This window comes from Corella eumyota, chromosome 3 (genome assembly GCF_963082875.1).
Source record: "Corella eumyota chromosome 3, kaCorEumy4.1, whole genome shotgun sequence".
In the NCBI taxonomy this organism is placed as follows: domain Eukaryota; kingdom Metazoa; phylum Chordata; class Ascidiacea; order Phlebobranchia; family Corellidae; genus Corella; species Corella eumyota.
In genome coordinates, this window is record NC_137492.1 from 6,918,427 (window position 1) to 6,945,461 (window position 27,035).

A 27,035-nucleotide genomic window follows, 5' to 3' on the forward strand; every position below is an offset into this window, starting at 1 on the left:
ACCCTTATCTAACAGTCTAACTAATTCTTGACATACTTTAGCTAGCTTGACTAATTTGATTTCGTTAAAAATGTAAACAACTTTATTTTGCATTAGCAAAACAACGTGATAGTAATATGTTAATTCAAGCGATACTGAATAGCGACAATATATTTTTAATTTTTTTTTAAATAATTTGTGTACTAGTGATTTTATAAATGCACTTAATTGCACAGTGTGAATCGACCTATGTACCGTATTATTAAAAGCAAGAACAAAGTCCATCTTAATAAAAAAAAACAAGTATTTAAAATGTACGTATTACACCACACTACACTTCTATTCGCACATGTGTAGAGTAAATAACTTTTACTAAATTAAAACTGAAATCGATTTAGGTATGTGAAATAAAAACAAAAATAGTGATTTTGAATAAAATGATTATATAAAATAGTGATTCTGCATAAAATAATTCCTTGATAATAATAATACGACGTGCAAAAAAATAAAAGTCTAGTTGCTATTATATATAAATAAAAGGCTAGTTGCTGTCATATACAAATTGAAATATAAAAATTGCATATTTATGACACTTATTTAAAAACGTTATCACAAAAATTTGATATTATTTTTTTGCTAAAAAATATTTGTACAAATAGCCATAGTTTTTAGACAAATATGGGGCCCTATTGGGTTTATAAAAGGTTTTTGATTTGTTAAAGTATCAACATATTCAGCATATGGAAAACTTTTAATTGTTCTGAAATTTAAATTTTGTAAGATTTTCTGGGAAAATGCTGAGGTTGCTATAGCAATAAGATAGCGGTAGTTTTCGGCTTCAACTGCTGATAATATTCTAAAAATAAAAAACAATAAAAACTTACTAACTGCAATATCATAAACAACAAGGTCAATATATACTACAAATCATTCTATCAGTACAAAATATTAAAAATAAATCACCCTCTGACTAATTGTGTGGCAATCCCACGCTTTTGATAACTTTTATCTACAATTAGATAGTCTAGCATAGCGCAATTATTCTTCTGCAAAATTTTTTCCACTGGTTTCAAGGAATGGTCGTACAACTGCAAAAATGAACAGTTTTATTTATTTTAAATAACATATACACCTACTAGAAATCAAATTGTCCATACCCTTGATATAGTTTGCAGTTTGTCGCTCAATATATTCGTTTTTTCGTATTTTCCAGCATAAGTATATGCCACAACAATACCACATATATGTTTGTTTGTTGTATCAAATGCTATAATGGAGTGTCCATTTAGCAGAATGTCCTGTAAAAGGCAATATTATAAAAAAAATGTTTCTATAAACAATGATACTATAATAAAATACTTTAAAGCCTACCAAAAACAATATTTAGCATTTTTAGATTATGTTGAGTCATATTTTTAACATATTTTATACCTTAAGTTCAGTGTCGTTATCTGACAAGGCTTCTTCTTTTGTTACGTTTAACATTTTTTCTGGAGGCTCAACATTGGTATTCTGTCTAACAAATTCAAATACACTGTTAAAGTACTGTGCATTTAGCTTAAAATACTCAATACATACATTATCTTCCATTCTAAGCTGTTGTTACTGGTTATTTAGTAACAGGTAAGTAAATCTTTAATAAAAATTTTATTCTTGGCAAGGTATTAAACATTTCTAGGCCTTTTATATAGCCTACGGTGTTAATTTTGCGTTTTTTATCTTACCACAAATAATTTATTACATAAATGACATAACAAAATTACTACAGCCACGTAAAACAGCGTCATAATTATTAATTAACATCATGCGCCTAATAACGAGTAAACCTTTGGTTTTTATCAGAATTTACTACGTACAGGATACGTAATATACGCAAGTGATTAATAATGCTAAACTGTGAGTAAGAATTATAAAGTCTGAACTTTTGTTGAAAAAACGTAGTAAATACATATAAATAAAAATTGCATTTTTTGCAAAAAGTATTTAAATTCTTATTTTTTAAATACGCAGTGAAATGTCGTATTTATTTTATCACGTGGTCTATCCTTTAAATGACGTCATAATAATTTAAATCACAGCTGATAAGCCTAAAATTCTTTGCTTGAATGTTTTTGCAACAAAATATGAACCTAACACCATATTTTTGAACCTAACATATGAACCTTACACCATATAAATGAATGAAAATAGGTTTGCAGCTAAATTAATATGAAGCAGATAGTCATTTTATTAACAGTATTGGGACATTTTATTATACCAGTTCAACCTGAACAAAGTAGGTTAAGTTAACTTAATTTTAACTAAAGTAAACTACTAAATTGGAAATTTTTCTTGATTTTTGAAATAACTTTTGTTGTAGAACTGGAATGTTATGATTGCAGTGGAATGTCCGATAACGACCAATGTAACTTAAATAAAGCTACTTGTAGCTCTAGTGAGGTATTGGACAACCTGTTTAATACAAACTAACCTTAAGTAAATTATGACATGGTTTTTACATTATTTAAATCTATATTTTTGTTCTTTAGAAATCGTGTATGAACGAAATTCGGATTGTCAGCAACGTTAAACAGATTTCAAAAACTTGCAAAGACTTAAGTAGTTGTAACGCTCAGACACTACAAAACGAAAATTTCTGTCATTCGAACGGGTCAGATTCTGTATGTTATTTCTGTTGCCAAAGTCCTTTGTGTAATGCAATGGAAAATACAACAGGTATAAAAGTATGTTGTTTAGGCTACTAGATATGATGCCATGTTGTAATTTTACTAAGTAAAGTAACCAATAACCTATTTAAACATTTAAAAAATGGATATTCTATATAAGGGAACAACTTGTTTACTTATTAGGACAATTGAATGGGCCATTTTATATTATAAGTTTATTTTAAAATATTTAAAAGTTTTTTAATCTTTTTTTGTATTTGCTTTAGCCTTAACTACTGCAGCATTCACAACAACAATACAGCCATCAACAACACAAACAACAACTGTGACATCACAGATAGTACAATTAACAGGAATCAGCGACCATCGAGTGTTTTGGTGGGGAGGTGTCATAAAATGGGAGACTTGAAGTCGTGTTAGTTTGTTTTACCTAGCTAAAAGACTAAATATAATTCGACTAGGTTAGATATTTGAATTTTCTATGTAAATAATATTCCAACAACTTCTATACAAAGTATTTAATCAATAACTTATCTTGTATACAATCTTAAAGAAATGAAATCAAATTAGATAACAAAACTGCTTTTAAATGAAAAAAAGTTGAGCTGCATCTTATAAAAAATTCAATGTACGCTACATGCGTTTTATTATGTATTTAAAATATGACGTAGAAGAAAATACTCGCTTACTAATGTAGTGTAACTTTACTATTAGCAAAAAGAAATAAGGTAAATTTTGACAACGTACTTCTTATTTTTTTTCATAACCATTTTATATTGCTAAAATGCTCACCTTTTATAAAATAAAACTTATTTTATTTTTTTAACGTTAGTTTTGATTTATTTCAGCAAAAAAATAAACAATCAAACAACATTTTAGTTTAAAATTTAACTCAAATGGAACGGAAACAAATGGAACAGAAACAAATAGAACAAGAACGATTAATACGAAAACAAATAAAACAGATTTTAATGAAGCGGACTTTAGACAAATATTTTTTAGCGAAAAAAAAAGCTAATGAAATGAATCTCAGTTCAGCAAAACAATTATATTTAAAGCTAAAACTGTTATTAACTTAAACTATACCCCAACTTTTCTTAATTCTATAAAAATCTTAGTCTATTACCCTAAATGTTTACCAAACAACTCAGTTGAATACCTTTGCCCAGTAGGCTATACTGTTTTTGGTACTTTGTTTTGCATTAGAACACGCTTCGTGGCTTTTAAAAAAAAATAAGTTACTTAATACGTTGCAAAAACATTTCAAAAATATCCAATAACGCATAAAAAACGTCCCGTAATTATAAAAAAGGGCAATACAACACTTATATTTAAGAACTTGTCTAGGCAAAAACGGCTTAAAAACTTTGCCTTTACTTTTTGATAATAAATTTATTGCTAATTTTTTTTTAAACTTTACAACATAACTCAACCAGTTTATTTTCTCTTTGCTGTATTTTGTGTGGAATACCTTTTTATAAGTAACATGTTGAAATAAGTTATCAAAATATATCTAGTAAGTGAAAACTTTAATGCTAATTTAGTAGTGGCCAGGCATTTAAACCTCTTTTACATAAACACCTTACATTTAAATCCATGTAAGAAATTTAAATAGAGGTTTAAATAAGAAGGGTTTAAATAAAAGTTGGTATGTAAAAGGTTTAAATTAAAAGGGTTCAAATAAATTTGTTAAAATGTTAAGGGTGTAATTAAAAGGGTTCAAATAAATTGGTTAAAATGTTAAGAGCGTAATTAAATAAAGTTTAAATAAAAAGATATTAAAAAAGAGGTTCAAATGTATAGGGTATATATATTTATGGGATTCAAAAAAAAAAAGATTAAAAAATAAGGTTTAAATGATGGGGTTTAAAGTTTTAAGGGGTTTTAAAGTAAAGAATTTAAATGTGAGGGGTTTAAACGTAAGGAGTCTAGTTTAAAGGGGTTTTAAGGTAAAGAATTCAAATATAAGAGGTTTAATTGTAAGAAGTCAAGTTTAAAGGTGTTTTAAAATAAAAAATTTTAATGTGAGGGGTTTGAATGTAAGGAGTCCAGTTTAAGGGGTTTTAAAGTAAAGAATTTAAATGTTAGGGGTTTAAATGTAATTTATTTAGTTTTAAGAAGTTAATAATTTATATCACCTGCTGTGTATATACAACCTGGTTCAAATAATTGTTCAGTTTTAAGGGGTTTAAATAAAGTGGTTTATTTGTAAATTAATAAATGTAAAAGGTTTAAATATCACAAAACCAAGTAATACATATATACTCTTTTTTAAACAATTATAAATTTATCTATTAATGGCTCGCTTTAAAACCAACTGCAACACTGTTAATGGTTAAATAAACTTTAGTTTAAACTTATATAACTTATTAATAAACAGTTAACAACTTAATTTTTAAATATAGAACTAAATACATAAGGCAGACATCACTACTTAGTACTCAACGTTGATTTATTTTATTAACATGTTATTTTATTAACAATCGCTCCAAATTTTGGTAAATTAAAATTGTTTCAAAGTAAATGTTTTTTTTTAATATTTTTTCATTTCTTCTTTATTTGCACACATTGTTATTCCATTATTTTCTTTTCGGTGTAAGGCCCATTTTGCATCTTTGCCAATTGATTTTTTTTATAAACATTGTTAGCTGTCTTTTTAGGCATTGTATTAATATTTTCTTTACGTTTAGTTTAAATATTGTTCCTGTATATACTTTTCTTAGTCAAACAAAAGCAAACAAAGAAAAGAAATTTCTTGGCGCCTTTTTTATTGTTTTAGCTAAAAGTTGCTTTTTTTTTATCTCCCACGTTTTTTTTATCCTCAATATTATATTTACCCTATCTCGATTTTTTGTTGTAACAATTGGTATTTTAAAAAACAAAACGCAAATACTTTTGATTTTGTTATTTTAAGAAATTTTTAAGAATCGTAAAGTTAATATTATTCAAACAAAGGTAAATATTCAACAGATTAATTTACCAATTAAATAAAAAAGCGATGCATTTTTATTGCCTTTAAGCAAAAAAAATTGAGCTTCGCCTACTAAAAAATTCAATTTAGGTTTCATAAGTTTAATAACGTAATACAAAATACGAGATTGAGAAAAATTCTTGCAACTAATGGAATGCAACTTTATTATCAGCAAAACTAGATATGCCAAATTTTAACAATGTTCTTTTTTTTATCATTAAAAGACACTTTATAGCTAAACGCCCGCTTTTTTAAAATAAAACCCCCCATTTAAAAAAAATAAAACCCGCCTTTTTTAAAAGAACCCCCCATTTTTGACCTTGTGGTTGATTTATTTTATCAAATTGAATATGCAGTCAAAAAGCTTTTAAGTTTTGACAAACATCGACTATTATTGTGGTTCATCAGATGTGAAGCTTTTCTCCTTTCGAAGAGAAACCGAAACCTTGGTAACACGTTGTCGAGTTGGGCTTGCGTTCATTTTAGCTGTACTTTGCCTCTTAGTCTTTATTGGCCTGTTAATTGTCTTTCGGGTCATTTTTTAGATATTTATGCCTATTGGTTTAACACTTAAGTATTTCAGAAAATAAGCCCTCTGGTTCTGAATGTTGAGCTTATATATTGTCGCCCTACATTCTTTTTGCAGTATGCATTGCGTTGCAAGTTTTAGTAATACTTTTATTTGCTAGATGAGGTTGCAAAATAGATTATACTGTTTGCAAAACTTTGTTCTATTTTTCAAACAAACTGAAAACATAATTACGGTTGGCTGTTTTAACAGCAAAAATAATTTGCAATAATGCAAAAATACAAAAATTAAAAAGGTAAATAAGTTTTGACTTAAAACCAAATATAAATTAAATATTTGTATCACGTCTTTTAACAAAATTCCTTTAAATTAGTAACGTGATATGTAACACAATTTTGCCCTGAAAATATTTGACTTAATTTGATTACCTTAAAATCTGACTAATGTAGTTTGTAGTATAAACGTTTTTTTGCCAGCATACTTGCTTTCATAAAAATAAAATCATTACTTTTTAATTGAGATTGATTTATTTTTTATAAACTGGATACGATCACACAAGATTTTGCTAAATTAAAGAGTTTCCAAATCAATACATTTTTCATTTTTTGCACACATTTTCTTTTATTTCTTTTTAGGTGCAGTAACTTTAACAGTCTGGGTTTGGGTATTTCTGACTTGAACCCTGTGACCGCTTGGAGTAGTATGACAATTAGTTGCAACTCTCTGATGAGAAACACTTGCAGAGTTCCTATTCTGGGATCTTGCAACAGAATTATTGCTGGATGTCTTTTTAGGCATTGTATTAATAGTTCCTTCACTTTTAGTTAATCTTCTAGATCTAGTATTTTCAAAGAAATGACAACTGGTTTAAATATTGGTCCTATATATATATCGGTTTCCAAGCCAATGAATTTTTTTAGACAATGTGTTGCAATGTTAACTCTGTGCCTAAATATGATTGGACAAAATGTAAAAAATATTTGCTTACCGGTTTATACTGTTTACAATACTTTATTTTTGACTTCGGGAAATTACCGAACGAGAAATTTTTCTTTTTTATTATCCAATATTGTTTGTTTTGTCATTTACCCATTCTTTATACCTACATTAGATTTTATTAGATTTTTTTTCATTTATTTACATTTGGAAAATGTTACATAACATAGTATACTACTCAAAAAAATAATTTAAAACTGCGTGACCCCAAGTTAAAGTTTAATTACTAACGTAGGCCACCGTTCAACTGATGTTTTTTTTATAAAACTCACATTTTAATTATTTGATACTTGCTTTTTTTAGAAAGAAACTTAACTTTTTTCGTTTTTCCTCTTTTTTTAAAACGAAGATACTATCACACAAATTCATTATTTTTTGTTTACTTCTGCTTTCGTGGAATAACTACTGTATTGTTTGCGAAACTGTATTTCCATAAAAAAAACAAATTTTAAATATAAAAGAAAAGGATGTTTCATATATCTTTACAAACTTAAAAACAATTTTTTTAAATTTTTGTTGTTGATTTATTTTATCAAAATGAAAACGTCATACAGAAATGATTTATACAAAATGATATTATTAAATTTTTTTCTCTAGATATTTTTGTTTCGTTTTTTTTTTAGAAATTCTTGTATCAAAAATATGTTTTTTTCTTTTATTTTTTCTTAGGCTCAAAAACTTTGACTTCGCGAATGTGATTATCCCTGACCCGTGCTATTTTTCCATTGGGAAGACTTCTTTCAGCTACAACAATATTTTCTTGACGTAACCTTGCAACAGGCACCTTGCTGTCATTTAAAGCAACTTGCCGCAGGTTGCTAGAACCAGAATTACTATTTCCCGACTTTTTTGGCATTTTATTGACTTTTTCAATATTTTAGCCTAACAATTGCAATGGATAATCGCAAGAATAAACTACAGATTTTAGTGCTTGTATTATATTTACCCTATCTCTAAAACAAAAATTTGTTAAAAATTATGCTGCCATTTCTATTTATAATACGTATAAGTATTTAATTTTTGAAACAAGGTTTACTTGAAAAAATAACTAGTAACAATTTGTAAAATTTTAAATTCCATAGGTTGAACTTAAAAGACTAATCTTCATGGCAACCCTGTGCTTCGAGTCCCGAATATATCATTTCTTTACAATCAGTAAAACTTTATATATAGGTCCTTCCAATAAAGGTTCTTTCAAGCCAATAAATTATCTTAGACTATAGGTTGCATAGTTTAATCTGTGCCGAAATGTGATTGGATGAAGTGTAAAAATTATTTGCCTACCGGTTTATACCGTTTACAATACTTTATTTTTGACTTAGGGAAGTTACCGAACGAAAAATTTTTCTTTTTTATTATCCAATATTGTTTGTTTTGTCATTTACCCATTCTTTATACCTACATTAAGTTTCATTTATTTACATTTGGAAAATGTTGCATAACATAGTATACTACTCAAAAAAATAATTTAAAACTGCGTGACCCCAAGTTAAAGTTTAATTACTAACGTAGGCCACCGTTCAACTGATGTTTTTTTTATAAAACTCACATTTTAATTATTTGATACTTGCTTTTTTTACTTGCTTTTTTTAGAAAGAAACTTAACTTTTTTCGTTTTTCCAATTTTTTTAAAACGAATATACTTTTGTTTACTTCTGCTTTTGTGGAATAACTACTGTATTGTTTGCGAAACTGTATTTCCATAAAAAAGCTAATTTTAAATATAAAAGAAAATGATGATTTATTTATCTTTACAAACTTGAAAACATTTTTTTTTAATTTTTGTTGTTGATTTATTTTATCAAAATGAAAACGTCATACAGAACGATTTATAAAAAATGATATTATTAAATTTTTTTCTCTAGATATTTTTGTTTCGTTTTTTTTAGAAATTCTTGTTTCGAAAATATGTTTTTTTTTTTTATTTTTTCTTAGGGTCAAAAACTTTGACTTCGTGAATGTGGTTATCCCTGAACCGTGCTATTTGTCCATTGGGAAGTCTTTTTTCAGCTACAACAATATTTTCTTGACGTAACCTTGCAACAGGCACCTTGCTGTCATTTAAAGCAACTTGCCGCTGGTTGCTAGAACCAGAATTACTATTTCCCGACTTTTTTGGCATTTTATTGACTTTTTCGTATCTTTTTGCTTAACAATTCCAATAGATATTCGCAAAAATAAACCACAGATTTTAGTGCTTGTTTTATATTTACCCTATCTTTAAAACAAAAATTTGTTAAAAATTATGCTGCCATTTCTATTTATAATACGACCCTTAAGTTTAAGAATTTAATTTTGAAACAAGGTTTTCTTGAAAAAATAACTTGTAACAATTTGTAAAATTTTAAATTCCATAGGTTGAACTTGAAAGACTAATCTTCATGGCAACCCTGTGCTTCGCGTCCCGAATATATCATTTCTTTACAATCAGTAAAACTTTATAAATAGGTCCTTTCAAGTCAATAAATTATCTTAGACTATAGGTTGCATAGTTTAACCTGTGCCGAAATGTGATTGGATGAAGTGTAAAAAAATATTTTCCTACCGGTTTATACTGTTTACAATACTTTATTTTTGACTTAGGGAAATTACCGAACGAAAAATTTTTCTTTTTTATTATCCATATTGTTTGTTTTGTCATTTACCCATTCTTTATACCTATATAGGTTTCATTTATTTACATTTGGAAAATGTTGCATAACATAGTATACTACTCAAAAAAATAATTTAAAACTGCGTGACCCCAAGTTAAAGTTTAATTACTAACGTAGGCCACCGTTCAACTGATGTTTTTTTTTATAAAACTCACATTTTAATTATTTGATACTTGCTTTTTTTACTTGCTTTTTTTAGAAAGAAACTTAACTTTTTTCGTTTTTCTATTTTTTTAAAACGAATATACTTTTGTTTACTTCTGCTTTTGTGGAATAACTACTGTATGGTTTGAGAAACTGTATTTCCATAAAAAAACAAATTTTAAATATAAAAGAAAATGATGATTTATATATCTTCACAAACTTGAAAACATTTTTTTTAAATTTTTGTTGTTGATTTATTTTATCAAAATGAAAACATCATACAGAATGATTTATAAAAAATAATATTATTAAATGTTTTTCTCTAGATATATTTGTTTCGTTTTTTTTAGAAATTCTTGTTTCGAAAATATGTTTTTTTCTTTTATTTTTTCTTAGGGTCAAAAACTTTGACTTCGTGAATGTGGTTATCCCTGACCCGTGCTATTTGTCCATTGGGAAGTCTTCTTTCAGCTACAACAATATTTTCTTGACGTAACCTTGCAACAGGCACCTTGCTGTCATTTAAAGCAACTTGCCGCTGGTTGCTAGAACCAGAATTACTATTTCCCGACTTTTTTGGCATTTTATTGACTTTTTCGTATCTTTTTGCTTAACAATTCCAATAGATATTCGCAAAAATAAACCACAGATTTTAGTGCTTGTTTTATATTTACCCTATCTTTAAAACAAAAATTTGTTAAAAATTATGCTGCCATTTCTATTTATAATACGACCCTTAAGTATAAGTATTTTATTTTTGAAACAAGGTTTTCTTGAAAAAATAACTTGTAACAATTTGTAAAATTTTAAATTCCATAGGTTGAACTTGAAAGACTAATCTTCATGGCAACCCTGTGCTTCGCGTCCCAAATATATCATTTCTTTACAATCAGTAAAACTTTATAAATAGGTCCTTTCAAGTCAATAAATTATCTTAGACTATAGGTTGCATAGTTTAACCTGTGCCGAAATGTGATTGGATGAAGTGTAAAAAAATATTTTCCTACCGGTTTATACTGTTTACAATACTTTATTTTTGACTTAGGGAAATTACCGAACGAAAAATTTTTCTTTTTTATTATCCATATTGTTTGTTTTGTCATTTACCCATTCTTTATACCTATATAGGTTTCATTTATTTACATTTGGAAAATGTTGCATAACATAGTATACTACTCAAATAAATAATTTAAAACTGCGTGACCCCAAGTTAAAGTTTAATTACTAACGTAGGCCACCGTTCAACTGATGTTTTTTTTTTTATAAAACTCACATTTTAATTATTTGATACTTGCTTTTTTTACTTGCTTTTTTTAGAAAGAAACTTAACTTTTTTCGTTTTTCTATTTTTTTAAAACGAATATACTTTTGTTTACTTCTGCTTTTGTGGAATAACTACTGTATGGTTTGCGAAACTGTATTTCCATAAAAAAACAAATTTTAAATATAAAAGAAAATGATGATTTATATATCTTCACAAACTTGAAAACATTTTTTTTAAATTTTTGTTGTTGATTTATTTTATCAAAATGAAAACATCATACAGAATGATTTATAAAAAATGATATTATTAAATTTTTTTTTCTAGATATTTTGTTTCGTTTTTTTTAGAAATTCTTGTTTCGAAAATATGTTTTTTTCTTTTATTTTTTCTTAGGCTCATAAACTTTGACTTCGTGAATGTGGTTATCCCTAACCCGTTCTACTTGTCCATTGGAAAGACTTCTTTCAGCTACAACAATATTTTCTTGACGTAACCTTGCAACAGGCACCTTGCTGTCATTCAAAGCAACTTGCCGCTGGTTGCTAGAACCAGAATTACTATTTCCCGACTTTTTTGGCATTTTATTGACTTTTTCGTATCTTTTAGCCTAACAATTGCAATAGATATTCGCAAAAATAAACCACAGATTTTAGTGCTTGTTTTATATTTACCCTATCTTTAAAACAAAAAAAATTTAACACTTTGTAAAAGTTTGAATTCTAAAAGTTTAATTTAAAAGACTAATTTTCATGGCAATACTGTGCTTCGCGTCCCGAATACATCATTTCTTTACAGTTAGTGAAACTTACGAAGTTAACAAACACACACGAATCAACTGTAACGCTAAGTTGAATAGAATTTTAACTGTATACCACTGTCTTATGGTAATTAAATCTTTGTAACTAAAAAAACTTGTTTTCTGTTTGTAAATTACAAAGAATTTCTTTAATTGATTAAAAAATTCACACGAGTCAATATAACGCTAAATTAAAAAGATTAAGTTACTTCGTAATCAAACTTTTGTAACTGATGAAACTTGTTTTATTTTTGTAAATTAAAAAAAATTACTTTATTAGTTGAGAAGCTGTTGCTATGTTATATACTTATGCAAAATCTAGTATAGTATCACACAAAAAATAAGTAATCAAGTTATTTATAATTAACAGATTTTTTATAATTTTTTAAATTTGTTTTTCTTTTATTCCTTTTTTTTTTTTATTCCTTTTTAGGTTTAAAGACTGTGACAATCAATGATATTGTTTTCTGTTACATCTGTAATCGGAACAGTAGTTGAATCAATAGCAGTTTTTTGTTGAGAATCGTTCGCAACCTCTTGATTAGAAGAGAAAGAAGGACTACAATTTGATATCTTCTTTGATGTTTGTTTCTTGTCCATTTTTTTCTAATGGTTTTTAAAAAAGCATACACAAATATAAGCCAAATATATAATTTATTTACAAATATTTTTTGAACAAGCATACGCAAATATAGGGCCTGTATGTTTAAATATTAGTCTTATATAGATTTTTTAAGCCAATAAAATAACTTGGATAATATGTTGCAAAATTTAATTGATGCCAAAAAAAATGTTTAATGTATAACAATACTAAATATTTATAATATTTGCGAAACTTTGTTTTCAGAAGAGGGTTAAATATATCAAAAGGTTAATACACATAAAATAAAATTCCCGAACGAGAAAGTTTTTTTCGCTCATTGTGGTTTCGTTTTATCAAAATATCTAAAACTAATTTAAACAAAACTTTATAAAAGGTGTGTGTAAAACACAAGTTTCGTATATGGGATTTTATACTTGTAGCTCTTTATGCTTTTGTTGAATAAAATTACATCACCTGTTTGTAGTTTTTATTATGTTAAAAATGTTATTATTTTAAATGGCGTGACGTTTTATGAGTTAGTTAACTGGTTTATAAAAGTTTAGTGTAATTGTGAAATTTTTACAAATACTTAATTGTATTGTTATATAGTAGCTTTGTAACGTAAAAATAAAGCCCAACGTATTAAGTTATCATTTTTATTTACTTTCTCAAAAATAGATATACAATCATCCACAATGAGAGTGATTTATGTTTTTCTTATTATCATAATGACAATGTACAATTTTGCTATTCTTGTGATTTTTTTCTAAGAATAAGAACTGTTAAAAATATTAATTGTTCTTCTTTTTACTCTTCTTTTTCCTTTGCGTATTTTGATATTTTTTACCCGGTATAGCACTTTTCTTTCTCTTTGCAGAAGTAGAAGATTTTAAAGAGGACAGATTGCCCTTTCTTTTTCCAGGAACTTCGTTTTTCTTTTTTAATTTTGTGCTTTTTTTAGGTCCCATTTTCTTTGTTATTCCCTTTTCCGGCTTATTTTTTGCCAGCACCCGTTCTACCCCCATTGTAATAATTCTTCGATTTACTTAGTATTTTGACCCTAACATTTAACAAAAACAAGACTGGCAGTTCTTAAATTTGCATTTATAACCCTTTTCAAATAACACATTTCAAAAAGTGTTGCAATATTTTACGATTGTGACGTCATTGTTTGTTCAGTAGCGCAATATTTAATAGCGCGCTGATCAAAATATTTGCTGAACTGTTGACGTTACTTTTTAAAGGGGATTTTTTTGAAGGTGAAATACTTGTAATAAAACACCTGATTTAAAAGTTTTTTTATTTGTATTGTCGTTTGACCGTTTTTCTAATATTTAATTTTTATCTAACTTTGTTGATGTATTTTATTGATTTAAATTAAGTTGTCCAAATTAAAAAACAAAAAGTTGTCTATCCAAAAATTTTAAGAATATAAAGATAAGACTTGATTAGTACTTTTGTGAAACAAGTTTTTCAGGCAAAAACTATAAGTTCACTTCGTTAAATTAACGTCTAAAAAATCTAAAAAATATGTTTTAGGGTACACTATAACTTACAAGTAATCCATTTTCTCCATAAATAAATGCGCGCCAACTTTTTAAATTAAATAAATGCGCACCAAATATTTAAATCAAATAAATGCCCGCCAAATTTTTAAACTATTAACAACCTTGATTTACATGGTGGCATTTCATTGCTTTTTGGTAGACATGCTTTTTCATGTGAATACATTCCAATACTTTAATTTTAATTGTAATTTATTACATTAATATGAATATACAATCACAAAAAATTTAAGTAATCGAGTTTTTAACAATTAAAATTTTACAAACATTTTTTTATTTCTCATTATTTTTTTACGTTGTTTAATTTTATTTCTTTTTAGACGGAGTAACTTTGATGGTCTCTGTTACTGTTTTTGTAGCTGTAACTCTTTCTCCAGTTGGAAGATCAACTGTAGAAGAAGAACGCTGTTGTTGAGAAGCTCTTGCAACATCTTGTGATCTCGCGACTTGTTGTCTCAAGGAAGAAGTAGAAGAGGAAAAAGAACTACTGCTTGATGTATTTTTAGATTTAGCTGCCTTTTTCGGTGTTGGTTTCTTGGGCGACATTTTTATTGTAATTTCTTATTTCAATGTTATAACTCTCTAGCAAATATTCACAAATATAAGCCTGCGTGCTTCGATATTAGTCTTTTATACATCTTCCATACCAATAAAATGACTTGAATAAAAAGTTGCATTGTTTAGTTGGAAGCATAAAACATGTATCTGTTTGATGTTTAAAGTTATTTAATATTTAGTTTATTTGCAAAACTTTATTTTCGAATAAGGGATAAATTTATTTAGAGGTGAATACAGACAAAATAAAATACCCGAAATGAAAAGTTTTCTTTTCGCTTATTGTAAATATTTGTTTTGGCAATTGGTTTCGTTTTGTCAAAGTATTTCAAAACTTTTTTAAACGCTTTAAAGGAATTATTTATAATATAATATGTTCGCAAAACTTTAGTTTCACATCTGGGATTTTATATTTATATATGTCAAAAGCACGAGAATAAAATAAAAAATTGTTGAAGCCGTTTTTACTTCAGAGCTTTTGTTTTGCAATAGTTTATATTGTGCAAAAATGTTTACTTTTTATGGCATGAGATTTGCTGGGCTTAAAATAAATTGTTCTTTTTTACATAAAGTTGGGTATAACTGCAAAAACTTTATTGATTCCAATAAAATCTCAAATTGTTGTTTAGTAGCTTTGGTATTTTAAATACGATCTATTTTATGAATGTCGATAACGTAAAAATACAACCCAACGTAATTTTTTTTTGTTAATTTATTAGATCAAAAGAAGGATATACGATTAATTGGAGTAATTTAAATCTTATTCATTATGGTAGGTACAGATTTTCCATTCTTTTTATTTTTTCCCAGGTTGATAAGTACGATTTGAAAAGGTAATAGTTTTCCTTTCTACATTTCTTTTCCCATTTTCACGAGAAGTAGAAGCTTCAACAGAGAATTGACTAGTAACCCTTTTCTTAGTTATTTTGCTTATCTTTTTTGGTTTTGTAATTCTTTTACACCCCCTTTTACTAGCAGCCACTTTGCCCCCATTAATTTTACCGGCAACCTTTCTTCCCATATTTTATTAATACTTCATTAAACTACTGCAAAAATCCTCACACTAAAATTTTTCTAAAACATAGCTGTTGGTTTAAAAGAATTGTATTTATACTCCTTTCTAAATAAACACATTTCAAAATGTGTTGCAATAATAAATAAGTCTGACGTCACTGTTTGTTCAACAGCGCAATATTTGCACAAAATATTTACTAAACAACTATTAACGGTATTTGTTATTGGAAATTTTTTGGAGGTAAAAATCATTTAGTAAAATACCCAGATTAAAGTTTTTCTTTGTTTGTATTTTGGCCGTTTTTTTAATTAAATATTTTTTTTTATTCTTGTTGATGAATTTATTAATTTAAAAAAAGTTGTCCAAAATTTAAAAATAAAAAAAAGTAGTCGAACCAAAAATTTTAGGAATATAAAAAAGACTTTTTTGTTCTTTTTGCATAAGAGGTTTTTAAAAAAATCTAGGTAAAAACTAAATTCACTCCCTCAGCAGCAAAATGCAGAAGACCTAAAAAAAATTAAAAAAAATTAAAATCACAAAAAAATAATATAAGTTAAAAATTAATTAGAAGAAAAAAAATTAATTAACTTACCAGCCAAGGCCCCCTGGAATCCAGCATTGTAGTCGGTAGCTACTTCATTACTGATAAAATCACTTCTATCATCATCGTAGTTTCCGTTTATGTCAGGACCTCCTACCAGAGCCCCATATAAAACAAATGGGTTGGGTCCTGGGTTGTTAAATGCGTTCCAACTACATACCGGGGGGTTGGGGGAAGTCCATTCAGGGCAGGAACTTGATTTAAAATTTGGGGTTAAAAATTGAAACATTTTTGAGCTTATTTTTTGGATATTTTTTGTTTGAAATTTATTAAAGTGTTATATTGGAGACTTTTGCAATTTTGTAGGTGATATATAGATAGCACGTTATTTTAGTTAAGATGAACATTAAAAACCAGGTTACCATATTTTTTGTTTGACGTAGAAAGTACCAACTGAGCGTAGTGAGTGCATACAAGCTAGTACTTTATACGCCTTTACAAACACGGCTTCAATTTAATTAAATTTTTTTAAAGTTCTATAACTTTAAAAATATGTAAAATTATTTAATTTTAAAATCATTTTCGTGTTCAGTGACACCAACTTTGTCAAGTTTTGAGTAAAAAGAAATTGCCAATATATGATTTTTAGATGTTAAAAAAATTAAACTTAAGTACCTTGATCTATGATGTGGCCTTTTGGGGGAATTCCCCTCCATCCCGACAACGTAACTTGCTCCATACTCATTCAAACCCAACATATAGTTAATCTGCCTGGCAGCATATTCGATATAAGAATCCCTGTTTTGTATTTGGGGTTCCAATGTGGCTGCTTGCAAGGCAATAAACGCGTAGTTGGCGGCGTATCTGTTTGGACCCCACTGTATTCTCCAGGTAAGCCCCATAGGGGTTTTGGGTAAATTGTTGACGAAGTTCATAAAGGATGCTACGTTGTCTATGTATTTTTGTTCACCAGTACATTCAGCCATCAAGACCTTCAATCAAGAAAAGTTATATATCTTGATAATTATAGATAAAATTTGCAAGATAAACAAGACAAAATTTGTACATAGTAGCTTACAGTAATTTAACATTAAAACCTTGAATATTAAAAATTTAAAGGAAATACCAAACCATAAGGGTTAAAAATGTAAAAGTAAACTTAGTAAAATTCACAATCAAACTGTGTTACGTTATTTGAAGTAAAATTACATTTACAAAAGTTGAATTAATTTTTGACAAGGTACCAAAAATATTATTCAAAAAATTAAAAAAATTGTTTATACCTGCACACCAGGAAATTTGTTATCCCAAGAATATTCCTGAGCGGTAGAGCTGGCTCCAAAGTTGTTGTAATTATTCTCTGCATAATTAAGGTAAGTGTTGTCACCGGTAGCTTTAAACAACCAGACAGCAGCCCATAACAACTCGTCTTGGTATCCACTCCAGGATCTGTAGAATTGGGCAGCTTTGGGGACTGAAACGTGGTACGAACCCCTTTTAAGTAAAAAAAAGTTGTTAAATTATTTTAAAGTTGATTTATATTATAAGTTTGATCACTACACAACCCAAAGTAAGTTTGCTCTTTGTTTGGCTAGTCGCAAAATTCTTTAAATTATGCCCAATTTGTGTTATTTTGAATTCTTAACAGTTTTAAATTCAATTAAATAAAAATGCTTGCAGTGGGAATCAAACCCTTCTCCTCTTGGACAAACTTCCCATTTTTACGGATAAAATTTTATTTATTCGCCATTGTAAATTTTTAACTTTGGCTTACCTATATTGATCAGCAAAATCAAATAATTGCTTGGCATGTCTGATCAATTCGTCAGAATATGCTTGATCGTCGCTAAACACAAGAGATGCTGCTGCCATTGCCGCTGCGCTCTCTGCCGCCACCTCGCTACCAGGATTATTCACATCAATTTTGTAAGACATTCGAACGAAGTCTGCATCTTCGGGTCTCATCCACTGACCGTGATCTCGGTCTGGGTCTCCAACCTATATTAAAATCAATTGTAAATATAAGAACTACCATAACATTGTCTATATAATTACATGTATTATACTCATCTATATACTAGTCGACAGCCCTTCCAATAGTCGGAATTTTATTTATCGTAATATAGTCAACTAATATTGTTCACGATAATTTACCTGCGCACCACAAACGGCAGTTTTTTTATATTGCAGGGCTTTAAATTGGACATCGTCCACTAAGCTACATTGAATATATATAAAGCATTCAACCAACTGTACCTGGACGTATAATTCATTAGCAGATGAATGGGCTTTGATAAGATAATCTGTCACCCATCTCAAGTTACTTCTTGCTTCATCGTATTCACCTCCTTCTATGTAAGCATCTTCAAAAGACAACATACCCCAAGCAAGTGTGGTTGCTGAATAAGCCATTGGGAAGCCAAATTTAACATTGTCACCAGCTAAAAATAATAAAATAAAAAATAAAAACGATTTCTAAATATTTGAAAAAATTTTCAAAAAGTTAGAAATGCCAGTTACCTATAAAAAATGCCATTAATAATATTATTGATATTTATTTTCTAAACAAAAAAAGTGTAAAGTTAGTTGAAAATGATTTTAAGAATTACTTATTTTGCAGAAATTTTTCAAAAAATTTAACATAATGAATAACAGGTTATGACACAATAGCTGACACAGTAATAAGTTAGTTGAATCATTTGTTGTTTACCACTTTAACAATCTACCTATGATTAACATAAAATACCCCAAATATTAAAAACAAAGAAAAGAAAATGACTCAACATTGTTTTCTAGAAAACTTTAATATATAATTTTTTTAAATTTTTTTAACAATTTTTTTTTAAATGTCAAAAAAATATTTCTTTTAAATTTAATAATTTTAAAACCAAAAAAACTTGAATCACGTGACTTACCATCATACCATCCTCCAGTCAGATCACGACCTACATCACATCCGTCCTTGAGTCCGGAGTCACCTCTCCACGGGATGCGGTTGTTGTTGGGTTGGCTTCCGGAGCGCTGAGCCTCGTAGAAGAGATTCGAAAGATGAAGGACCTCATTGTAATCAAACAAAGTAGGATCTAAAAAAAAATATCAAAAATTAAAAAAATATTTAAAAATTAAATTCCTTTTTTTCAAGTTAATTTCTATTAAAATTTTTTTAATTTTTTTTTATATTAACTTACATGTCGATCCGATAAAGTTATTTGGATTTGTCTGAGCAGAGGAAGATGGCAAACCACCAAAAGATGATGAAGACTGACATCTAGTGGCAGATCCCGGAGCTTGAGTGGAAGATGAGACAACTACCTGGGAAGTGGTTGTGGTGACCGGAGGTTGGGTGGTGGTGGTGACCGTAGCGCTCCCGGATAATCCGGTACCGGGGTTGGCTCCATTTCGGCAGAATGTAAATCGAGCTAAAAATTAAAAAAACGTTGAATTAAATGCAACAACTTAGTTTAATATAACAAACTCCCAAATTGTTGTATAGCGGTTATGGCATTGGCCTATGAGCCAAAAGGTTCCGGGTTCAAACCGCACCAATGCCACACTATTCGCCTTAAAGTTTTCAAATAAAACGAAACATGCTACAAGAGCACACTCAAAATATAAAACCTATTATCTTAAGGTGATATAAAAAACGGAAATTTGTAAGTATAGTTAAAGTACTAGACACTAAATATTGTAAAAACTGTGGACTTTAATACGATCCCAAATGCTCGCGTCCTTGCTTACGTCTGTCATGCAGAAAAAATTTAAATATCTAAGTTTAAGAAATTTAACTTTATTTACCGTTAGGAGCGGTGTTTCCAGTTGTAGAAGCGAGCATAGAAACTTGAAGGGGGCTTCTTCCCTCTCCGTTACCAACTCCGTCATTGTAGTCCATAGGATGCATCAACCACACTAATCCACCTTCGAACGGGCCTTCCTTTCGGGCAACAGAAGGCTGTAAAACATTATAAATTAAATAAAGTTAGTATAAATCCGAAAAATATACCAAAAAATCTATTTTTTTAAAACTTTAAAGCCAATACTATATTATGTATTATTCAAGATACTAAAGCGAATTTATAAAATACTTGGACCAATTGTACTCTACGGTTCTCGGTAAAACTTAGAACCGTAAATTACGAAAGAGAATTAGGTAGGACCGTAAAGTACAAAAGAAAATTATGGAGAATCATATTGTGCCAAACAATATTTGCTAGGACCTTTAAGTACGACAGTAGTTTAAAAACCGTAAAGTACAAGTGGTCCGAACACTTAAACAGAAACAGTTTACTCTTAATACCTGAATGTCAGAAACTGGGAATTCAAATTCCAATTTCATGATCCAGTTTGCCAAAAGTCCCTTGTTGTCTGGGAACTTGTCAGCTCTAGCGGAAAATTTCCAAGAGTTGCCATCATTCCATCCCGGATTCAAAATCTTAAATCCCTCCTCATCCATAGGAGCGTTGCTAGGTAAAACTAAAAATAAAAAAAATATTTAAATTTTTTTTTTATATTTACTTGGTTATAAACTTTTATATAACTAGCTTTGGAAAAGTTGATAAACAAATAAGTCAAACAGCAATTTTTAAAAGTTTCAGATAATCGATGTAATTAAATAAGCTGCGTGGTAAAGTGGTCTAAACCCGTGGCTTTACTACAAAAGGTCTTAAGAGTTCGATCCCCACTGCTCTTATGCTAATAGCGCCCTTGTAAAAAATTAAACCAGCACTTAATTAGCAACTTTATTATAAGGCAATTATAAACTATAATATCTCAAATTGCCAAAAACAACTTAAAACTGGGTCGGGTTAACAATTGTTCCCCTATGTTTGGGTCATAAAGTAAACCTTCCCACTTTGAGAATAAATAAAAAAAAAATTGTATTTCTTTTTTTTTCCATATCACCTTAAGGTGATAGGTTATATATTTTTTATTGGGGGAGGGTGTGCAGTTGTGACGTGTTTTGAGCTATCCGTAAACGCCGGGCTCAAGGGCGAATAGTGTGACGTTGGTGCGGCTCGAACCCGAACCTTTCGGCTCGTAGTCCGACGCCATGACCGGTTCGCCACACTACCCGACAAAATAAAAAAAAATTGTATTTCTTACCTTCACAGTCTGGGCTTTCAGTTGGTGGTCCTTGAGTGGTAGTAGTAGTCGTTGTTGGTTGAGTGGTAGTGGGCGCTCTTGTAGTAGTAGTTGTCGACATTATAGTTGACCTCGTGGTTGATTGAATGGTGGCAGTAGAGGACTGTGCGGAGGTAGATGTAGTTGAAGCAGTGGTTGTAGTTGGTAAAGGGCGAAGGGGGCTGATGACTTGAATGCACGAAGCGTCTTCAATAATATGGTCATAAAACAAGGCCATAGCTAAAAAAACAAAATAAAATCGATACAAATATTCCATTTTGTAACATTTTAAACATTTTTATCGATACTTCAAAACTTTAAATATGCTTGTTAGTTATAATATACCTGAATAAGCAGATTGGCTTATATCTTCAGGCATGTTATCGATATGAAGATAGAAAGAATAAACTTCCAAACTAGAAATGTCCATATTATCATCCATGCTGTTAAAAGTTACAATTTTTCGATCACTGCTCATGGATCGAACCATAACATTACCAGATTCAATATCAACATTTTCAGGCAAAGGTCTAGAAATAATAAAAATAATTAATTTGACGAACTACTTTAAAAATCTTAACAAAATTTGAAATAAGTACATTTGCAACTCTAAATAGAGTAAGGGTTTAATCAATAAATAAGCCAATTTTTCTTAAAAAAAGGTGCGAAAAAAACAACTTACGATTGAAACATTAGTGCGACTGACCACCCTTGCGAGGCTGAAACTGGAGGCAAAATATTCACTCGTAAGATGGCGCCCTTGGGCCACACATCGACAACAGCGTAAGCTGCGGCCATAAAATCAGGAATTGGACATTGAATAAGATCAGGAGCCTCTGCACAAATAACAAAAAAATTATTTTATTTATTTAAATTTAAATTCCTTTTTTGTTATTACTAGATAGATAAATATTTTAATTCGGTTAAAATAAATAAATAAATCAATCATGTTTATGTTTGTGTATTTTAAAACCTAATTAGCGGAAGTTTATAATAATAATAATATTTTTTGTTTATAAAATGTTTAGAACGAGAAAATTGTCATCAACCACGGCCGATCATGTTAGTTTACTAAACAATTTAGAATCATTCTAAGCATATAAACAATCAACAAAGTATTTTTAAACTTTGATTTATTCATAACAAACTATATCGTTTTTTTTCAACAATATTTTAAAAACAAAATCTTTAATGCCGATTTTTAATATTTTTAACGTACACTAATTAAATATTTTTTACTTTAATCAACACATAAATATATTTTTTTGTACACCCAACAGGTATGTTGGGTTTTTATTAAAAAATACGTGTCATATGCATATATTACTAACCTTTATGAGTAAGCCGCCTAATAAGGAAAATTTGGTATTAATTTTTAATGATATTTCTAATAAGTTATACGTGTTGGGGTTATCACAAGTTAAATGAATCATTTCTTGTTTTAACTTTTATGACGTCACTTATTATATTAATAATGTAATGACGTAAACTGTCTTTATATGTTTAGGTGAACGCGTATGACATTTTTTAAATAACGAAGATTAAAGAAAAATTAGTTTTTAATTTAAATTTTAACCTACAATAAAAAGTCTTGAAAATGTCATTTTAAAATATAATTAAAAACCATAATTTTGTGACAATTTTATCGTATAGAATTGGTGCGATTCGAACAACGAACCTATCGGACTGTTTCATGACAGACAACAAAAGTTTAATACTTACAAAATTTAAAAAATTTTGGTCGAAATTATTTTTTTGTAGTACATTAAAATAAACCTTTAAAATTCATATGTTTAAAAACACCAAATTTCGCAAAAAAATCGCAGAAAATGACAAATAATTCCAAAATTTAACCAACTTTTTTTCCCGTATCACCTTAAAATAATAACTTTTTATATTTTTATTGGAAAAGAATGTGCTGTTGGGACGTGTTTTAAACTAATTGTGAACGCCAGGTTCAAAAGCGAATAATGTAGCGTTGCTGCGGCTCGAACCCGATACCTCACGCCTCGTAGTCCGCTGCCATGACCGGTATACTACACTACCAAACTTACGATGAAAAAAACCCAAAAAATTAACTTACGAAATTCACAAACAGCTTCGTTTCCTCGCCAAGTACACACATCTTGGCTAGTACATCGACATCTTCGGTTCCGCGAGCTGTCAGCAGAGAGTTCATATCCTTCATCACAGCTTGTGGTACATCTGCTAAGTTCTTGTGCCCCCTCAGTGCAGGAAATTGTTCCGTACCTGGGAGGTTCAAGGGGCAAACACTCCCTTTGAGCTGTGGGGAAAATAATGTTTAGTTGCAGTATTACTAATTTATAAATTCTATTTACGTTAAAAAAATAAAAAAAATAATTTTGTTTTCATTTATTAATTTAACACGAGTTTGTGCTTTTTTTACTATTTAATAAACTATTTTATTCAAACTGCAATATTAATAATACAATATTTAAAAGAAGTTTAGCATATTACAAAGCTGCTCAAGCTAAAAAATATTTTATTCTATTTTCAAAATTTTATAACCCGAAATCTCTTATTTAAAACGATCTTAAATCAAAAAATTAACAAAACAAAGTAATCTAAAAACTCTTATTTATTTACCTTGTACAAAATGGCTCATATATAAAACACATATTGCTGAAAACAGCAAAAAACTGACAAAACTTCTCATAATTCGTCGAAGTTAAATTTTATCTATCTCAAAAAATATATTTTCTTTATAATGTTCTCTTTATAATAATGTCTTTAGACTGAGTCTACCTTTTTTTACAACAGCTTTTAAACAGAGCTTATGATTGTAAAATCGCCATATTTAGCTATTCGAGAAAAAAAGAAAATATCCTTGCATTGTCATAACCTTATGAGTAAGCATGGGCATTGTTATTAACAATTAAAACAATGACGTCATAGTTATGGTTCGCTGTTCGGTGATATTTCGCGGAAATGCGTTTTAGAACAGGTCATTCCGGCAGAGTGTTTATTTGTAAAGTTGAGTTAAATAATAGTGCTTATAACGCATAAGGTAAATAAAGGTAATGTACGTACGAATATTGTATATGCAAATATTATTTGCTTAAAACCTTTATTAAAAATATTATTCTTTTAAAAAAAAAAAGTTAATAAAATAACTCAAACTTTTAAGTAATAAAACTCCTGATTTTTTTAATATTATTCTAACTTTAAAAATTACTTAGATTGATTACGCATCAATTAAAATTTAAAACTTATTTGCCATCTGAAACAGATATAACAAGTAAGCAAATTAATTTTGTAAATTACATTTAAAAAAAGAACAAAATATATAAATATGGTTTAATTATTTAAACTCAGTTTACTAGAGCTATGTCATATATGGCAAACCCGTTTGACATTCCCAAAATAATTGAGTTTATTTAAAAAACGTGATGCTAGCAGATCCTATCATTTCCTAACTAAACTGTTTCTATTTCCTTAATAGTAACTATCTACGTAATGAACTCGTTTTAGATTTTTTTAGATTTACTAAAATATGTAAATGCAAATTCTTAGAAATTAAAATAAACCAACGGAAAACTTTTTAAAACGATTTCCTTATTTGAGCAAGTTTTTACCTGGTGTGCCAGTAGAAGCTGCTGTTGTTGTTGTAGGTGCTGCTGTTGTTAATGTGGTTGTTGGTGTGGCTGGTGTTGTCGCTGGTGTTGTCGCTGGTGTTGTCGCTGGTGTTGTCGCTGGTGTTGTCGCTGGTGTTGTCGCTGGTGTTGTCGCTGGTGTTGTCGCTGGTGTTGTCGCTGGTGTTGTCGCTGGTGTGGTCGCTGGTGTGGTCGCTGGTGTGGTCGCTGGTGTGGTCGCTGGTGTGGTCGCTGGTGTGGTCGCTGGTGTGGTCGCTGGTGCGGTCGCTGGTGCGGTCGCTGGTGCGGTCGCTGGTGCGGTCGCTGGTGCGGTCGCTGGTGCGGTCGTTGGTGCGGTCGTTGGTGTGGTCGTTGGTGTGGTCGTTGGTGTGGTCGATGGTGTTGTTGTTGTTGGTGTGGTTGTTGGTGTGGTTACATTAACCGAGATAGTAGTAGGGGGTTCTAAATGACACATTTATAAATACCTTTATACATACAAATGCCACATCAAATTTTTATTAAAATGAAAATTACAATACCCGTGGCATCTTCCAATTCGTTACAGTAATCTCCCAAACAACAATAATAACAAACAGAGTTGACTGTACCATCGTTACAAGAGTTAATATTCTGTTGTAATTGGTTTTCACAAGCTTCTGTCTGCTTGCAAGTTTTTGTGATTCTTTTAACGTTGTTATTCACTCGTATTTCGTTTAAACATGTGGGCTAAAATATTGTAAAAGCACATTAATGATTTTAAACATTATCTATTTGCTGCTAAGTAACAATTAAAAATAGCAAAAATTAAGTGCATTTATTCATATGTGAACAAAGTCTTAAAACTAACAGGACAAAATAAACTAAAACAAATCCTTCACTTGACATTATATTATAACTTAAAGTTAAAAGCACTTAACCTAACTAGGCCTACATGCTCAGCTTAACTACATTTTTAATGCTTATACATAGTTGAATCCAAGGGCAATCAACGCCTAAATTTTGCCAGTACAACGTGCTTTTGCACTTGGAGCATTTTTACTTTTCGCAAAAAAGGTTTTTTACTTAGCAGCTGGAGCTTTAGCCTTGATTTTAAGCATAACTATTGTGCAATTTCGCTTAGGCCGTCAAAAGCCTTAATTTAAAAAAACAAATATACATTACCTGCAAGTACTTAACAAAAATATAACTTATTTTTTTACCTCGTTATCGGGACATGTTCTAATATTCTGATTACATTCTTCATTGTCTGTTAGACTGTTACATGAATAACATTCCGTACCTAAAAATATAATAAATACATGAACAAAATTGGCAATTGCTTTCTATGTTAATAAATGAATACATTTGAAAAAGCTGCATATTTTTATGAATATTATCTTTATGAAATGTATCTAGACTATCTTGTACATAGATAAGGCAAATTATATCGATTTACTTATTTTTCTTACCAAAAGCCGGGGTATACTCTAAATTTAAAGCAATTAAAACAACTGCTAACCAATATATTATACTCATTCTTGTTCTTTATAGGCTTAAGAAGTATTTTAAGGTTAAAATAGTAGCTTAAGGTTAAAATACTTTTTAGCAAGTAATTTCGAAATAGACAAAGGAAAAATAAACAACCTAGAAACGTTACCAATAACATCACAAACAAATCGAAAATATTATTCACTTTGGGATATTACGTCAAAGAAAATGGGTTCCACGTCAATTTAAATGTAATGGTTCTAAATGTAAACAGTAAGAAATCATCTAACTACCTCTTTCACAACCATAAGATTACGTTAGCAATAAAACAACATATAGACTGGCATGATAAGGCACATATTTAGTTAAAGGGTTTAAATAAAGACAGTGTGCTAACAAAAAGGTGATTCATTATTTTGCAGTTTCTCTAAATACCCTTTTTACTTTTTTAAATTGGTTGTGTATTTTCCTTTTAATATATCATAAGCAATAAAGTGAACAACAAAAACTTTAATAAAACTTTTTTAAATTAATTAAGGATAAAGCCAATTACAAACTTTATCGGGAAATTCCCAAAGCAAAAAACACAAGTCAGCTTA

General features: G+C 29.1%; 2 protein-coding genes across 3 annotated transcripts; both read right to left on the minus strand.

The window, feature by feature from the left end:
• Positions 1–132: 132 nt before the first annotated feature.
• LOC145745811 (uncharacterized) lies at positions 133–1,695 on the minus strand. 2 transcript variants are annotated; one of them, XM_082563972.1, is made up of 5 exons: positions 1,558–1,695; positions 1,411–1,495; positions 1,137–1,277; positions 943–1,067; positions 133–835 (listed from the first exon to the last, which is right to left on the minus strand). In XM_082563972.1, exons 2-5 carry the CDS (start codon positions 1,462–1,464, stop codon positions 616–618), a joined length of 540 nt encoding a protein of 179 aa, XP_082420098.1. In that variant the 5' UTR covers positions 1,465–1,495; positions 1,558–1,695; the 3' UTR covers positions 133–615. The 2 variants fall into 2 exon arrangements, with proteins under 2 accessions (XP_082420098.1, XP_082420097.1); XM_082563971.1 differs by having other exon boundaries at positions 1,411–1,689.
• Positions 1,696–15,831: 14,136 nt separating this feature from the next.
• On the minus strand, positions 15,832–26,484 carry LOC145745895 (uncharacterized). The gene is made up of 18 exons (XM_082564076.1): positions 26,418–26,484; positions 26,169–26,248; positions 25,509–25,695; positions 25,036–25,431; positions 23,460–23,660; positions 22,059–22,212; positions 21,722–21,906; positions 21,359–21,616; positions 20,553–20,728; positions 20,054–20,207; positions 19,447–19,677; positions 19,174–19,341; positions 18,515–18,699; positions 18,033–18,256; positions 17,542–17,752; positions 16,934–17,250; positions 16,310–16,512; positions 15,832–16,224 (listed from the first exon to the last, which is right to left on the minus strand). The coding sequence occupies exons 1-18, from the start codon at positions 26,482–26,484 to the stop codon at positions 16,178–16,180; spliced, it is 3,444 nt and encodes a 1,147-aa protein (XP_082420202.1). The 3' UTR covers positions 15,832–16,177.
• Between the last annotated feature and the right edge of the window lie 551 nt (positions 26,485–27,035).

Bases quoted from the DNA above. Each gene is read 5' to 3' on its own strand.
- LOC145745811 (XM_082563971.1), bottom strand. From the start codon at position 1,569: ATGGAAGATAATGTATGTATTGAGTATTTTAAGCTAAATGCACAGTAC. The intron at 1,068-1,136 runs GTATGGACAATT...TCATTTTTGCAG, and splicing joins AACTGCAAACTATATCAAGG to TTGTACGACCATTCCTTGAA. The intron at 836-942 runs GTGATTTATTTT...TTTTATTTTTAG, and splicing joins GCCACACAATTAGTCAGAGG to AATATTATCAGCAGTTGAAG.
- LOC145745895 (XM_082564076.1), bottom strand. From the start codon at position 26,484: ATGAGTATAATATATTGGTTAGCAGTTGTTTTAATTGCTTTAAATTTA. The intron at 19,678-20,053 runs GTAAATAAAGTT...TTTAATTTTTAG, and splicing joins TGGAAACACCGCTCCTAACG to CTCGATTTACATTCTGCCGA. The intron at 16,513-16,933 runs GTACTTAAGTTT...TTTTAAATCAAG, and splicing joins AGGCCACATCATAGATCAAG to TTCCTGCCCTGAATGGACTT.